Genomic DNA, 17,794 nt, shown 5'->3' on the forward strand with positions numbered 1-17,794 from the left:
CCAGTGATGTTAACCCTGGCCACTGCTCCCCCAGTAGGTCTGCTCTTGTTCCCAGGAATACTACAAGATCCGATGGGTCGTCTGCATCTGTTGGTGATGCAGGATCAATTATCCCTCATGGCATGGAGACTTTCGTAAGATGCTGGCAAGTGCCAGGAGTTTCGCAGGAAGCACTGGTTTTTTATGTTAAAATCTTGGGCTCCTGCTACGCACAAACGGTACGAGACAACTTGGCGTAGAAGGGGTTTGTTGGTGTACTGAACGACAGGTTACTCCCGTGGGATCCGGTATACATATGATTGTTAATTTCCTTTCAGATGTAGCCAGTCAGGGACTGGCATATAGGATGGTTAACAATTTCCGTTCCGCAATTTCAGCAGGTCACCCCCATGTAGAGGGGAAACCGGTGGGGGAAATCCTTTAGTTTGTAAATTACTGGGAGGCATCCGACTGGTGTAACCACCAAAATCCAGATATTCCACACTGTGGGATGTAGATGTTGTACTTCGTTTTATCAGGAATTGGCCAGTGAACGAAAACAGTTGTCAGCAAAGCTTACGCTATTGTGTGCCTCATTTCCTGCAGGCGAGTTTTGGATGTATACAGCCCTTGGATTTGGCAGGTAGAGTATTTACCCCCTCTGGGGTCTCTTTAACACTTTCTAAATGAACTAAACAAACTAAGACAAATTCCACATGTGTGACTTACCCTGGCTTCTCACACCACAGAAAACTATGTGTGGTTCAGTGTTTGAAATGTTATGAGGATTGTACTAGGGAGTTTAGACATGATGTGTCAGGTCAATTGTTGATTTTGTTGCTGAAACTTTTCCGCCCTCTCTTTTCTGCGACTTTAGCCGGATGGGTTACATGGTTGTTAAGTCAAGCTGCTATTGATGTCTCCGTTTTGGAGCTCATTCCATGAGGGGAGCCATGGCTTCTTATTGGTTCTCAATTGGAGGACATTATGATTGCTGCGGATTGGTCTTCTGATTTGACATTCAAAATGTTTTATCATAAACCAATTGGGGATGCAGCATGTGTTGTGATTGCAAAACTTTGAAGTAGCATAATCAGAAGCCTCCGTTTCCTGAGATAGAATAAACAAAAATTCTAGCTAGCACGTGAAGAATTATCAATTCTATTAAGGACACGGAAGCGAGGATTATCTCACCCAGAGCATGCATATGTTGATTTGCAACAGTTATTATTATATGTTATTGTGGAGTGTTATTGTGAAGTGTTATAAGATGCCCACCCCTTTGATTAAGACGTCTGGTTAGACATGAGATATTATGGCTTTTGTTTTATTTCAGGTACAGAGAACAAGACAACATGAAGGCTCTTGAGGAGTAAGACATCGGAGTTTGATGAAGATGAGATGTTCCTCAGTTCGAGGTCCGGTGACGGAGATCGGTTGGAAGACCGGGAGTTATGAAATTTACAATTGTGGTTCTGAACTGTTTAGCAAAGAAACAGGATGGACTTTGGTGTTCTAATGTTATATACCAAAGGGAGTGTACACTGATTGGTGAAGTGATGTCATACTAGGCAACATGGGTTGTGTAGTTTAAAGTTTTATTGGTTGCTGTTTGCTTCAGTAAAGAAAGAGAAGCATAATCCTTGCCTCCGTGTCCTTAATAGAATTGAAAATTCTTGATGCGCTAGCTAGAAAAAATGTTTTCCTCCCCTTCCTATCTGTAATGTTGCTACACGCTTCCAGAATAAATGCTACCAACACCAGGTATCTTGTATAAAAGGCAATTCACTTTATTTCACACTACGGGAGAGCGCCAGGCATATCGCGTCTCCGCGGTCTTTTTCCCCACACGCGCATGCGCAATCGCTCATTCATGTTGGTCCTCGCGCGCTACGTCACAACGCAGCCCGCGAGAACTAGAGCGCAACACTACATATCTCCCTCTTTTTATTAAACAAAGAATTTGTAGTCCACACAGTCCCTCTGGTAGCTTAGCTCCCCCCTAGTTCAAAGTCTCGGAAGTGGTTTGGTCTTACCACCACTCTGCCTGCTCTAGCGCGCCTTACCGGAGTGGAGAAAGCTTCCTTGGTACCGTCCTCTGCAGGGCTCCCCACCTTGTCTCTCGGTGTACCCGGTTCTTCTCTCCTCGGGGTCACACTCTCCTCTCCAAGCTGTTACTCCATCTCAGGCGTTACTTGACCTCCAGACTCCTCACAGTTTCCTTCTGCCCTCATGTCCCTTTCTTCGGCCGGGTTACTTCCTTCATTTTCTCTTGGCTTTAGGTCTTGTTGTGTCCTCTCGTTCTCCTCTGGGGGCCATCGTAGGATCTTGTTACATTTAGACATGCAGTCTTGGGACAACACGTTCCCATCACTGAGCAATGCTGCTCTTTCGTACACTTCTTTCACTTGTAGAGGTGGGCTGTATTTGCTGTCTCCTTTCCTTTTCCTTGTAGCTAATCTGACTCTCACCCATTCCCCTCTCTCCAGGGCTGTTGCCTTCACTTTTCTCCTCTGATTGTAGTACTCCGTATATATTCTCTGGGCCTTCTTTAGATTGTGCTGTACCACCGCAGGGGACCATTTGCTAGTGATAGTCTTTTCTCTCCATGTTATGTTGTCTTTGGTGAAGGGATGTCTTCCTCTCAAGATTTGGAAAGGGCTATACCCCGTGCCGGTGGGGGTGATACGGTATGCCCATATCATATTCTGTACCTCTTTCTCCCAATCTTTTCCCATCATGATGGCTGCTTGGATGGACCTCATTATGACTCTATTGAATCGCTCCACCTGTCCATTACTCGACGGATGATACACGGAGGTGTGTTGTATTTTGATTCCGTTCCGCTCTGCATACTTGTACCACTTTTCAGAGGTGAATTGCGGTCCATTGTCACTCAGGATGGTTCTCGGGATACCTTCCCTGAGGAAAACTGACGTTAGGAACTTAATCACTGTCTCCGCATCCATTACTTCTTGGATGTGTATCTCCGGCCATTTTGAGTACTTGTCGACGAGGACACACAGATATTTGGGCGTTCCTTGGGTGTCAAGCACAGGTCCCAGAATGTCCACTGACACTTCTTCCCATGGGTCACTCAGTAGTGCGAATTTTCCCAAGGCCGTTCCTAAGGGATTCAGCGTTTTGTTCGCTCTTTGGCATTGATCGCATTCTCTTATGTGTCTTTCCACCTGGACGTAAATTCCTGGCCACCAGTACATGTGCTTCGCTCTCATATTGGTTTTCACTATTCCTAGATGTCCTTCGTGCAATAGCGCGACCAGACGAGGAACTAACGCTGCTGGGGGAATAACTTTATCACCTCTGTACAGGAATATCCCTTTGCCCCCACTGACAGCTCCTCTCTGACTTCATAGAATTTCCTGAGCGCTTCCTGCAACCGTCTTTTCTCAGGCCATCCATGTATTATGCACTCCTTGACCTCACTAATCTCCCTATCTTCTTCGTACGCTTGGGTCTACTCCTGATTACTTATCACTCTTTCTGGATCTTCCATCACCGCTACCATCTCTTCCTCTTCTGTTGATGGGTTGGGAGCTCCTTCCATAGCTGTCGCTCTACTGAGGTAATCTGCTACTTTGTTTCGTGTCCCCGGTATGTACTCTACATCATACCTGTACTCTAGTAATTTCAGTGTCATCTTAGCGATGCGTGGCGTGGCACTCGCATGCCCGCTCGAGGTGAGCACTTTGACTAACGGCTTGTGGTCTGTTTTGAGTTTAAACCTCGTGCCCCATAGGAATTGGCTGAACTTCCCCATGGCCCACACCACCGCTAGCATCTCCTTCTCGATTACACTATATTTCTGTTCTGTGGGTGATAAAGATCTTGATGCGAAACTGAGGGTCTCCGTCGTTCCTTCTCTCCTCTCCTGCATGAGGACTGCTCCCAATCCTTTCTCACTGGCATCCGTCGTCAATATCGACTGTCCAAGTGGGTCATATCCCTGCAGTGGTACGGCTTGGCTAATGTCATTCTTCAAGGCCTCAAATTCTTTTTGTGTTTCCTCTGTCCACTTGAACGCTGTTTTAGCCCTTATCAACTGTCGCAGGTGGTGTGTCTTGGTGGCAAAGTGTTGCACAAATTTGCTATAATATTCTGCCATCCCTAGGAAGGATCTCACCTCTTCTTTGTTGGATGGAGCCATAGCATTGCAAATCGCTTTCACATTTGCGCGTTTAGGCGTGATGCCCTGTCCTCCAATTTCATGTCCCAAGTAGGTGACGGACGTCATTCCTAGTCGGCATTTTTCCCATTCTGCGGTCAGGCCGTTGTGTTCTAGCACTCGAAGTACTTTATCTAGCTTCTTATCGTGATCCTTCCTGTCTGTCCCCATCACCAGTATGTCATCCTGGAAGTACTGAATACCATTGATGTCCTTGAGGAGACGATGCATCAATTTCTGGAACACCGCCGCTGCTGAAGCAAGACCAAAAGGCATTCTGCGGAATTGATAGTGCCAGCACACCTTTTCGACAATTCCGCCTTTTTTACCATGGCAATTACTTCTTTAAGCGAGGCTTCACCGTTTGTCCACAACTTGTCCTGCACTGTTTTGTTGGTGGTGTGCATGACTATTTGATCTTTTATGAATTCGTCATGCAGTGCTCCATACTTGCATGTCACCGCCAACTTTCTCAACGCTGCTACATAATCATCTATGGATTCGCCGGTTTCCTGTTTCCTCTGCTGGAAATTGTACCGGTCAATGGAGACACACACCGCAGGACGGTAGTGGTTGTCGAGATCTTCTATAGCGTGCCTGAATACGTCATCTGCATTCGGTCTGGGTGTGGGCACCAGGTTCTGAAAGACCCTTATGCCTTTCGGGCCTAAGTTGTGCAGGAGAATCCTTCTCTTCCTCGCGCTGGGGAAAGCCTCACCATTTTCGTCTTCTAGGGCTTCAATGTAGTTCTTGAAGTACTCTCTCCAATCCTCCCACTTCATTTGAGGTTCTCCAGGCCTCGGCAGAAACGGGATTGGCGTAGTTAGTGAAGATGCCTGCGTGCTCATCGTGGCGCGTCTTTCTGGTTCCGCCCCTGGGCCTCTCAGACTGCCTGGCGCGTTCGAGCTATCACTTTGCGCCTGATCCTGTCGGACTTCTCCTGCTCCCCTGTCTCCGCATACTGCTGCCTCCGCCAGGGCCCCTTTGGAGTGGTGTTATACTCCGTCATTCTCTTACTCTCTGCCCCAGCTTCTGGTACTTCGCCTTGTGGTTGGCGTCTGTCCCTTCTTACCGCCTCTGCCACGCTCTCCCGCTGTTTTGTACGCCGTGGTGGTAGCCTTTCTTCCTGTGGTCCTCGGTGATGGCTTCTAGACTGGCCAGTACTTTCTGGTGTGGTGGCTGGATTCTGCTGGGCTTCCTCACCACGTGTTTTGTCCAAGGATCCTACCCTCGTCGCCACTGTAATGTTGCTACACGCTTCCAGAATAAATGCCACCAACACCAGGTATCTTGTATAAGAGGCAATTCACTTTATTTCACACTACGGGACAGCGCCGGGCATATCGCGTCTCCGCGGTCTTTTTCCCCACACGCGCAATCGCTCATTCACGTTCGTCCTCGCGCGCTACGTCACAACGCAGCCCACGAGAACTAGAGCGCAACACTACAGTATCCTTAATAGAATCAAAAATTCTTGACGCGAAAGCGGGAAACATTTCTACTCACCAGCTAGTTGTTCGCAGCACAGTAGCCTATTAGCATTAGGACTAGTTTTCCAGTCTTGGGCTTTCATTTAACCAGTAATTCTTTCAAATATGTTAGTGCAGTTGGTTTAATGGAGTCAAACCAATCATCTCCTATCCAGAATCCACTATTGTGTTTTAAAAAAACATCCAGTTTGGCAAAACTGATGTCCGTGACAAGGAATCATCTGGTAACCATGTCTATGATATGTCGCAATGCCAGCATGCAAAAGAGTTTTTGGGCAAAGACATGCCAAGGCAGATATGAAGCTTCAGTAGTACTTTTCAAACCACGGTTAAAGAGATTGCATATAGACTGGGAAAAAATGCACGTGTGTAACACACCTGTTAAGTGAAACCTAACGCGAGTCAGCACCTCTGAAGTTCCTACAACTGACACCAAAGCAAAGTACACCTTGCCAATGAGATCACCTAGTTTGTAAACTGGAGGGATTGTAAAACTGTCGAGACCCGCAGCATGGCGGCCGCTGCGAACACAGTACTCCTTTCAAGTGAGCACTCTAGTGTTCTGATTAGAACTCTGTGCCGGCTCGCTCTGCCCCCAACTCACATCCTCTCCGTGCCTGGTACAGCTTCGTCACCGGTGCGCCCACTGCGCATGCGTCTGTCTACATCCCTCGGTCTGCACTACGCAAGCGCACACCTGCAGCTCCTTCAGGTCCGCACTGCGCTTGCGCCTCCCCCCGCCTTCCTTCAAGCCCGCTGTATCCAGAGCCGTGACCGGAGCAGGCAACGGAGCCAGCCGGTTCCCCCAGAGCACCCTCGCCTCCCCTGGTACCCAGCGCGGCCTCTGCCGCCCTACACTCCGGAGCCATGGCCCAGATCCTGCCTATCCGCTTCCAGGAGCACTTCCAGGTGAGGGGGCGTTAGGGGACATGAGAGGGCAAAATGAGGAGATGTGGGGAGGGAGGGTGAAATGTGAGAGGGCAAAATGAGGGGCTGTGGGGAAGGACGGTGAAATGTGAGAGGGCAAGATGTGGGCAGGGTGAGGGTGAGGTGAGGGAAGCAAAATGAGAGACTTGCGGTGGGAGAGGGCAAAATGAGGTGATGTGCGGAGGGAAAGATGTGAGAGGGCAAAATGTGAGAGGGCAAAATGAGGGGATGTGCGGAGGGAAAGATGTGAGAGGGCAAAATGTGAGAGGGCAAAATGAGGGGATGTGCGGAGGGAGAGACGTTAGAGGGCACGATGTGAGAAGCAAAATGTGGGGAGAGTGAGGTGAGTATGCAAAATTAGGTGATGGTGAGATATAGGAGGGTATGTGGGGAGGGGGAGATGCGAGAGGGCAAAATGAGGGGACGTGGTGAAGGTGAGATGAGAGGCAAAATGAGGTGGTGTAGTAAGACAGGAGAGGGTCAAAGTGAGGGGGACGTAAGGATGGAAAGGGTATGCGAGAGGGAACGTGCTAGAGGGAAGAGATAAGAGCCGCAAATTGATGGGACTCTTAGTCGGGTGCATGGGGCAGAGAGACTACACAATGGGTACTTGGGGGAGAGTAAATATGATGGGTCATTTGATTTGAGATTTCTAAAGTTCGCAAATGCACTTGGACGTCTTGGGGCTATCATTATCCTGCCTTTCATCCCTAAATTCCAGAAGAGAAAAAAGATAAAAACTATAAAGACAATGAGAACCAATATTTTAAGTGTTTCCGAAAGTTAAAAGATTAGACTGACTTTTAAGGTGCATGGGCAGTCTGTCCCAACGTTGACAGGTGAAATAGGCAAAACTTCTATCGCCCCACACAGCCTTCCTAATTCCTGGAACAATAACTTGATCGCAGCAGCCTAGACACGAGAGGAGGAAAATGAGAGCAACGGAAAGCAGCTCGGAGAGGGGAAAACTAAGGCTACGTGGTGAAGGGAGCTATGGGGCAAATGTATTGGACATGGGGGATTTGAAAGAGGGGAAGTGAAAGTGGGGAGGTTTGAGAGGTGCAAAAGAGGGACAGCTATGAGAGATGCAAACATGAGTATTATGTTGGCAATATCAGGGTACATAGGAAGGAGACGATGTGAGAAGTACAAAATAAGTGGGTTTAGGAATTGATGGAGAGAGAGAGAGATGGGCTTGTGGCATTAGGGTATAATCGGATCTACAGACGAGGGACTCGGTGGCAGGTAATATGAGGGGGTTATGGGAGGGCGGAAGTAGGGGGGGCATTGGTGGTGCACTGAAGGTGTATTAGAGAGGGAATTAAAGGGTAAGGTGATAGGATGAATGGGAACATGGGGGTGCAGTCACGGGCATGGGAATGTTGCAAATTTAAGGGATCCTAGTAGGGTGTATTTGAGAGGGGCATGGAGTGGTATGTGTGGAGACATTGGAAGGAATATGGGACCGATCCGGGGAGGGGCATGTGAATTGGCATATTGAATGGGGGTGTGATGTGAGGGTAAGTGAGAGGGTTGTTTGAGGGATGTGACTATGGCCTATAGGAGGCTACCGATTTTGATTTGATTTTGAGTTTTATGAAGTGCTCTTATGCCCTGAGGCGTCTTGGTGCTGATCTGAGCAGGAGAGGGTGCAGGAGTGACAGCAAATGTCTTAACTGTGAGAGATGTTATTTGCTATAAAGCCAAATGTTTATTTTTTCCTAAAACTAAGAAGATGGGGCTAGTTTTGGATCAAGAGGGAGTTATTTCCTTAGGAGTTCAGTGTTTTTCATAAAGCCGCTGCCACCCCAGATGGTCAGTCAGTGTCGAGGCACAACAACTATTTTCCCAAGGCTGGATCGGGGGGTCTGTTAGGAATATACCAGCAGAATGTACTTTTCAAATACTCTGAACCTGTTCCGGCCAACGCCTTATAGGCAATGCACAGATTTAAAAGCAGCTTGCTTTCTCACTGGAATGGAAGTGGAGTTTGTTCGGCGCTAGGGTAGCAGATTGAAATTTAGGCAGATTTCGAAGCATTCTAGCTGCAGAATTTTGTACTGTTGGTAGTTTCTGCACGAGATTCACTTGCAGACTAAGATAGAGGCCTTTGCATTAGTCAATGTGTGAAAGTACTAATGCAAGGACCATTATTTTCAGAAGGTTGTGAGTAATCAGGTGTTTGGTTTTGTTAAAAGTTTTTAAGATAAAAAATGGAAGAAGAAATGTTTGTATTAACCTGGTTCGAATAGGTTGATCTGTTGTCCAGCAGGACTCCTAAGTTCCTGATTATATTCATAGGGATGGGAAGAGTCCCCATATCTTAGGGCCAGCATGAAGGGGTCCAAAAGGATATATTATGGCCAAACAGCTTCACCCTCGTTTTAGCTGAATTTAATTTAGGGCAATTTTTGTCCATCCAGTCGCTAACTGCAGACATACAGTTACGAAAAGGTTCATCAATGCCTTGGTTAGAATTGGAAAGAGATACTACTATCTGGGCGTCGTTGGCATACGAAACATATGAGAACCCAAAGGATCTAATTAGTGCTGCCAGCTGAGTGACGTAGATATTGAATAATGATGGGTTCAACGATGAACCCTGGGGGAACAACACATGGTAAGACATAGGATTCAGAGATGTGTCCTTCAAGATGAACTGATTGAACTCTAGAGGTCAGGAAAGATTAAAGTAGGGCAATCGCCTGATCTTTAACCCCTAAAGTGCTTAATCAGTCAACCACTAGAGTGTACTGGTAGGAACATAAATGAAGATTCTATTCAGTTTTAAGTGGGGATGGGAAGGTGTGCTTCTTAGGAAACATTGAATGCGACTTTAAGAAGATATGGGAGAGGTTTTTAGGGGGCATTAACAGTAGTCAATTAAAACATTTGATGGGGGAGTTGGGGATTTGGAAGGTGGAATATTGGGTGGAAAGGAAAGAAATATGGGAGAGGCTATGGGAAGGGGCAAAGAAGGTGGCCACAAGAAGGAACACTGGGGCAGTTAGGGAGTATTGGAGGAGAAAGCATGAGATGTAATACTAAAGTCATAAAGGAATAAGTTGGGCATTCTGTATGTGATCCTGGGAATGGGTGATGTCAAGCTACATGGGGAGTTGAGTGGAATATGATGGAGTTGTATTAAAATAGGTACCTGCAGCAGGAGTGTACAAGTAACAGCAGGATCATAAATGATATAAAGATGTGAGGCAAGACATTAAGGGTTGATAAGAGCAAAGTCAACATTTCCTATGGCCATGTGTGGGGAACTCACCCAGCACAAGTATTTTCTTTGTGGTTTGGGACTTATAGTACTGATTTAAACTTATACTATTTTACAAATCCCACAAGTTGGAGAATAAAGCTTACATTCTGAGTTGCTTTCACGTGAACCTGTAAAACTAGAGACCTCTCCATATGAGAGGGTTAAATGGATATGGTATGCGATGCATTAATAAGTGGTATATCTTTAAGTGGAGGAAGGTTGTTGGGATATAATGGGGGTATGGAAGGACTCCATAGGTGAAGGGTTGTAATGCATATTTTTGATTTTTTTTTTTAAAGTACAAAATAGGCCATTCAAGTTTCAGAGCATTGTACTGCAAAAATATAAACATGTAATTGGGTTATCACTGTGCAGAAAACGACATAATCTTTTAGTACATATCTATGGTATAAAACGGGATATAATGAGTTTCACTACCACACTTTAGTTGAAAAATGCAAAATGATGTGGTTTTGATGGACATGGTGAGATAACTAAATTAAAAAAGAGATTGAACTGGCATAGTACAGAAATATTTATCAAAAAGGTATGTTCAAAATTAAAGACAAGGGAATGTTTAGAAACACAAGGAGAACAAGCGGTCAAGGAAGTAGAGGTGATAGGAGTGTGGGTCACTTCAAGAGTACTGATTACTGTTTATGATGAGGTTTGTAAAAAGTTACATGAAAGGGGATGTCAGTTAATCATTTGATTGGGTTATTGAAAGGGTACATTTGGGGAGGGGAGAATACATCAAATTGGGTGAAAGCTAAGCGCTGGTCGAGGGTGATTGAATGTAGGTAAGAGAATGAATACATCACAAGAGAAAGGGTTGCATGAGGGGGCAATATGTCAGTATGTATATGGCGAATTGACGTGAAGGAAATACAAGGTAATGTTGAGGGCATGAATGGGGCTGTATGAGTGAAGGAATGGTGGTGTGATGAGTTCTGAAAGTAGTCATCTGTAGGTTGTGTAGGGTCTTAGAGGACATAGGAAAGGGAGCCCCAAGTGATCCCACAGGGGGAGGAGGGGGCTGGGGTATTAGGAGCGCATATTGTTTCAGAGAATGAGGATGAAGACATGTTATCGATGGGACATGCTTAGCAGGCAGGAGGAACTTCTTGGGGTTTCTTTTGGACAGGGAATGGGGTGGTCTTTGTGAACACTGAAGGGTAATAGATGTGAAATGAAGAGGACGGGCTTAGTAGGCAAGGGGTAGAGGTAGTATGAGAGACTTGATTTGTGGGTCCCCTGTCGCTGCCACATTACTCAACACCTCCGCGACCTCCACTGGCTCCCATTTGACAGAAGGATAACCTTCAAACTCCTCGCCCATGCATACAAGGCCCTTCACAACTCAAGACCCGCATACCAGACCTTTATTAATTTTGCCAATCAGACATAAGTAAAAAACTGTTTGTGTACAAAAAAATATTTTTGACACAATTTTGACACAATTGGGCAATTGGGCATTTTTAAATTTCACTAAATTCACTTTCACCCTACACGGTTTTTGCCAGCTCCGCAGTAAACTGGCGTCGCAGCACACTGGGTGGCATTCGGCCACTCCTGGTGGGGCCCAATGATGAAGCATGTCACCAACCAGGTTGGTGAGTGAGGGCTTTTATAAAAAAACGAAGGTTTTTTTTTTCAACAGTAATAATCTTAATGCGATTACTAGCATGCTTGCTCTTTCATTTTGATACTACACTGACCCACTCCTTTGTTGATCCCCTATGATATCCCCCCACATCTGCCCCCCCCCCCCCCCCCACCTCCTCATATAACCGGTTCATTCACATGACTCACAGGAAATGAATAATGAGGGTGCTAGATCCAAAATTGTTACCTGGGGCCAAAAAGCAAAACGTAGTCCATCATCGTGCTCAAAACCCCCAGGGAAGAAAAGGAAGCTGCAGGGTAACAATAGGCAAACTAACAAGCAGCACACATCTCAAGGGCCCGTGTCGACAATGGGCTTGCATATGTCAACCCCTGAACAAATACCTCCTGTGGAGGTGGCTGTTACCTGCCCCGTAGGCTCAAATACTGGGGAGTTTTGGCGGAAGATGGAGGAAACTCATAACGCTATTGTTATCCCTCTAGTAGCCACCCGTACCAATATGGAGGGAAGATTAGCTATCCTGGAAAGGCTCATTAACCGCACTTCTGCAGTGCCACCAGGTTCCAGCCAATATGTCTCCAAGATTCCGTTTAGTTCCTTGGATGACCATGCACACAATCTTCCCCAGCATAATGATTCACAGAAGATCCCTTTATTCCAACAGGTGTCAACCTGTTCAAGTCTGCAAGCCAGCCTAGAACGCCCTGTCTCCGAAGGGGCTGACCTCTTGCAGTCTCAGGCAGGCCATCTGAAGCGCCCCCACTCAACGCAGCAGCAGGGTCTTTCGAATGTTGTCAGCTCAAGACATATTACCAACCAGCAGTTATTACATAAGGCGGGATCGGAAACTTCACCTTGTTCAGTTTCAGGCCCCCCAGAGGCCCTTCGGGGAGTGTGCCAAGGGCCGAAGGTATTACACCTTCCACCGGAAGCGACACCACTTACCATAGTCCTGGTGATCGTCCGCCCCCCTCCACCCCCCCCCCCCCCCCCCCCGGTGCCACAAGGGGAGTTTGAACACTGGTCCACATTACATAACAAATCCATGCACCATTTAAGTGGGAAAACAGGTCTGAAAACTGAGCTTTTTGCTGAATTTAGAATGGCTCGTTGGATAGGGTGGTTGGGAACTTCTAACAAGTCACTGCCTGGAGATTGTGTAGTCCTTTCCTTTGCATCCCCAGCCCTGGTTCGAACCATCTTGACAAGGGTGGGTAACTGGCCAGTTAGAAGTAAGGGGTTAAGCATTGTCCCTTTGGGTTTTTTCTATCACCCTCTTAGACCGTTTCAACATCCCTTAGAGGGACCCCGCATAGGTTCTTTTCACCATAGTTACCCATTTCCTGTAAGTAACCCATTTGAACCCCCTTTACAATCTGGACAATATCGACTGACTGATGATTCCCTCACAGCGTAGTGTTACAGTAGACGGGGGGTTTGAAAAGCCGGTGGATGGTCCTAGAGCTCAATGCAGCAGGACAGATAGCCCTATTGCAGTGACCAATCTATCCCCCCTGTCTCTGTACAACCTTAGGGAGACTGTGTGTAGTAACTCCTCCTCACACATGCAGATAAACAGTGAGTACCGCACTAGCGCAGGGCCTAAATACAGCACAAGTCACCTTCCCTCCTCAACGCAAGAGAGTCCCACATCCACAGGAGCAACATCTACATGTAGTATCACCTCCTGGAACATTGCAGGGTTGCGCTCTAAGATCCAAAACCCGGTGTGGTGTGAGTTCATTGAAAGCATTGACATCCTGTGTTTGCAGGAAACATGGGGCTTAGAGCCAATGCACATCAATGGCTATAGGACTTTTAACATCCCTGCGGTGAAGGGTCTGGGAGGAAGGCCAAAGGGCGGGTTGTGCACGTACATCTCAAATAAGCTAGTGGTGGATAAGATTGTATTCTGTGTAAGGGGATTGTTATTATCATATCATTGAACTAGCCATAAATCGTTCAGTGTATGATCCTGGTAAATTTTTATAACAATGAGCCAGGGGGGAACTTGGGCTCGAGCTTACAAAGATTGGCGAGGCCCTGGAAGCCAGCTGTAATCTGAGATCAAAGGAAAGTACGATAATTCTGATGGAGGATTTTAATTGTGCATTATGTAAATCGGTTGATCTCAGAACATGTGGACTCCACAATGATGAGGAGGAGGTTATCATTTTTCTCATACAAAGGCGGGGGAACTTTTTAATGAATTATTGTTCCGGTATGACCTGGGATTTGTGAATGATCTTGTACCCATCCCCGAGACTATGTCCTCGACTTTTAACGGTAGAGGTCTTGCTTCCACCATTGACTTTGTTAGCCTCATAACCTTCGCACCGAGGTTGCTTTCCTTTAAGACAGGGGATATTTCATTAAGTGATCACTATCCGCTCTGTCTAAAGTTATATTTACCCGCCCAAAGTTTCAAGAGGAAGAAACCAACTAATCGGGTGATAGGCAGCTTAGAGCTGAAAAAAAATGAATGGTTATTCCCTGCGATGTTCCAGAGTGGACCCAAAGGCACTGACCAAACAGCTCATCTCGATATATGTAAACCCGTCTTTGATATTTGCCTGAGTGAGCTCTCCTCATCGGACGACATAGTGCACTCCTTCCTCGAGATAACTAACGAGGTTAAGAGCCTATTAAGTGTACAAAGTTGTAACAAGCCTAACACTTTGAGTTGGTTTAATAGTGCTTGCACTAAAGCACACTCTAAATTGAAAGCCGAGTTGCATAGTCAACCTAGATCGCCTGGGGGAGGAAGGCAGGCAAGAGCAGATTTTAAGAGGTTAATTGCTGATAGAAAAAGAAGCTTGAGGGAGGAAGCCTGGGACTCTCTCCATTCAGCAGCCCAACGGAAGGACTCTGTGGCCTTTTGGAAGGTGCTAAGGGCCAATCCCCTGTTTGGGGGGGAAGGCCCCGCTATTGAGATTGCGATACCAGAAAACGCCTGGGTCAGTCACTTCTCCAAAGTGTATAACGGTCCCGTCCTCCCTGACCAGCAATCCCTGGGTGCCTATTCCACGCAATGTAATCAAGGCAAGCTCCAAATAACGTTGGATGAAATAGACATAGCTCTTGCTCGGAGCCAGGGGGGCAAGGCCCCCGGCCCAACGGGGTCCCGGTTGACTTACTCAAATTTAACACACTTTTATGGGGCCCCCTTTTAACTCAATTTAATGCAGTCGCCTGCACCACATTTCCAAAGACCTGGGTGGAGTCCATCATTATCCCGATCTTCATGAAGGGAAACAGTCAAGATCCTGGTTGTTATAGACCAATTTCCCTCCTTGATTCAATGGTGAAGGTGGCAGGACGTGTCATCCTGGAACGTTTGCAGGATTGGGCGGTAGAAAACCAGGTTCTGTCAGATTTCCAGTACGGTTTTCAGGAAGGATTTGGCACCATAGAACAGAGTTTAAACCTGGCTATCATCATAGCGAAATATACAAGAGCTAAAAAGGGGAGACTATATTTAGTCTTCGTTGACCGAACGGCAGCGTTTGACTCTGTTATACCTGTCAGGTTATGGGAGATCCTTGTAGGCTTAGGGGTGGACCCCAATATTATAGCCTTTTTGCAGTGCTTATACGATGGAGCTTCTGCCAGTGTTTGTTATGGGGTAGATGGACAGTGTACAGAAACATTCCCCATAAGGAGGGGGGTCTGGCTGGGCTGTGTCCTGGCTCCTTTCTTTTTTAATCTATACATTAATGGAATGGCTGATGCACTGCTAAAGAGCGGACAAGATTTTCCCCAAGCAGGAGGGCGGCCTATACCGGCCCTTTTTATACGCGGACGCTGCCGTTTTAATGGCGCGCACGCAAAACGGTCTGCAAAGGGTCTTGGATAGTTTTAACGTTTTTATGCTTGATCTGGCTCTAAGCATCAACTTCTTAAAGATCTTTGTCATGAGCTGTGGTTTAGGGGCTTGGAGGGAAATGGGTAGGAACATACATTTGGATGGTAGGAAGCTAGCGTCAACAAGAACTTTCTCGTACCTCAGTGTCTTTTTTAATCAGAGTGATAATTGGACACGCACCATTGAGACGAAAAAACTCTCATTTAGCAGATCAATTAGTGACCTTGCTACTTTTGCGAAGAAGTTGGGCAGGAAGCCGCCGGGGGAACTTTTGCAAATGTATAAGGTGCAGTGTATCTCAGCCGCGATGTATGAGGCTGGGGTATGGGGTTTTGCCAACACCCTCCCCCTACAATTCGTGGAAAATACTTTTCTGCAGTACATCCTTTCAGTCCCCTGCGTTATGTCCTCCTTCGTGTGCCATGAGGAGCTAGGTCTTCCTTATATAGCGGACCTCATTAAATTGGAGCCAATACTTCTTTGGGACAGGATATGGGCTAGTGAACAGACCCACTTAAATAGAGAGATCCTGCGTGATTGCATTAGGCTGGAGGGGGCTTTAAAGATCCCCTGGGTCAGGTTTGTCCACTGTTTCATGACTGACCTATGACACCCAGACTATTTTAGAAACCCCAGTTCTATGTCTCGGATCTCCAGAAAAGCTCTGAAGAAAGAGGGCCTCGAACTGTTGGGCTCTTTAAGAGCAGTAGGTGAAGTTACTAAGCCTACTGTTATGCAACATCAGTTAAGGATCACCTCCCTGGGCATGGAACCTTATCTACATTTTGTAGCAAGTGGCTTTGATAGATTGCTCCTGATTAGATTCAGATTGGGTACTATTCACAGACTAATTACTATACCCGAAATGAATGATTGATCAAGACTCTTTCCCCCTTGCCCCTGTGACACCTACTCCGAGCAGTCTACTATCCACTTAACTCTTTCTTGCAAGCTGTTTTCAGAGTTAAGGAAAGTCTGGCTACTGCCTCTTTTAAGACACTAAGGCCTTAGGCAATGCCGTCCAGCGCTTATTCGCCTAAAACTATTAGAGAATGAACATGTGGCTTGGAGGGTATCAAAGTTCTTGAAAAAGGTCCTTCAGCAAAGGAAAAGTATGATATTTGAGGTACTGTAGACCATTTTTAACGAGGAGAAGTGGGATCTGATATGTGTACCTATTCTATTGAGTGTAAATTTTAATGTTTTGCGAACTTGCAATTTTAGTGCTGTTTTAATCTATGAATTTTAATAATTTAAATGTCATTCTAATTGTATATTTTTTGTGCTTTTATGACTGTCATTATCATGGTCGAATAAAGCTTTTTGATTGATTGATTGTTTGATCAAGGTTGAAAAGCATTGCAGGAACATACACGCCCATGCTCCTCCTTTTTGTAGGAGTAGTAACCACAGACTGTAAGATGTAAGTCTCCAGGGAAAGTGTAACAGAGAGACTGTGGTGTTGGTTTGTAAGATTGGTTGAGGACCAGCGATGGTGACCAAACATGACATTTCTCCATGCTTCTTTTGGAGAAGGTATTATTGAAGATTGTTGTTTGACAAAGAGAAAACAAATTGTAAGTAATGTCTTGGTTGGGGTGGTTATGAGTCAATATAATGGAAAGATGGGAGGATGTAAGCTTGGTTATCTTGCTGTTTGTGTTTCAAAAAATGTTAAAAATAAATACATTTAAAAAAAGATTGGTTTTAGTTAATACCGTAGTTTATGATCAAGTGACTCGTACCCAGGGTTGCCCCTTAGGGTTCAGTCATGGCTGCACTGTTCTTTTACTGCTATACATACCACTTGCTTTGGTGATAGCCTCACCTAATTTGGCTTCTTGTCCCACTGGTTTAATGAGTACTTATTTTTTCTACTTTCCGTTGTTTCCCCTAGCCTTCATTCAAAATTGGCCGACTGCCTGATAGTAGCGGAACATTAGATGTCTCTTTACTCTTTCACGCTAAATTCCTTCAAAATGGAACTGATTCGATTACCGAATTCCACTGCCTATGCTACCTTGCCCACTGCTACTTCTTATGTTTAAACATTTTTTATTGATAAAAGAAAAACATAAAGCAGCAAGAAGACCGCATAGGTGTCCACAGCATGAATGTACACTTTGCAATACAGTTGGAATCTGGGAGACACCGTACAAACCCTTCCACTTAGTCATAGTAATACTTTCCGGCATATACATCAAATAATTCACACATATGAGGGAGGACCAGATCATGAAACAAAAATGTAGTGCATTTAGCACTTGCCGTGCTAGCAATTCCCTTATTCAGTACCATGTAAGGACACGTCATCGAGACCAGAGATATCCAGTAGTCTATTTCGTTCATGTTGCAGCTCTATTGTAGGGGACAAGCAAATGGTTCCCTTACATCTATTCCACCTCCCTCATTTAGAGTCCCATTTCCTGGGGCAGCCCCTGTGTTTGACGAC

The 17,794-nt window shown here is 45.9% G+C and overlaps 1 protein-coding gene across 8 annotated transcripts in view; it reads left to right on the forward strand.

Annotated features, from left to right (window-relative positions):
- Positions 1-6,380: 6,380 nt before the first annotated feature.
- Positions 6,381-17,794, forward strand: part of CLTCL1 (clathrin heavy chain like 1) — a 369,670-nt gene continuing 358,256 nt past the window's right edge. For all 8 annotated transcript variants that reach the window (XM_085634408.1, XM_085634412.1, XM_085634409.1 and 5 more), the window contains exon 1: positions 6,381-6,564. In XM_085634408.1, the coding sequence (XP_085490534.1) occupies positions 6,523-6,564 (42 nt within the window). In that variant the 5' untranslated portion in view covers positions 6,381-6,522. The remainder of the gene's footprint in view (positions 6,565-17,794) is intronic.

The sequence above is a fragment of the Triturus cristatus genome, chromosome 11 (assembly GCF_964204655.1).
Source record: "Triturus cristatus chromosome 11, aTriCri1.1, whole genome shotgun sequence".
NCBI classification, from domain to species: domain Eukaryota; kingdom Metazoa; phylum Chordata; class Amphibia; order Caudata; family Salamandridae; genus Triturus; species Triturus cristatus.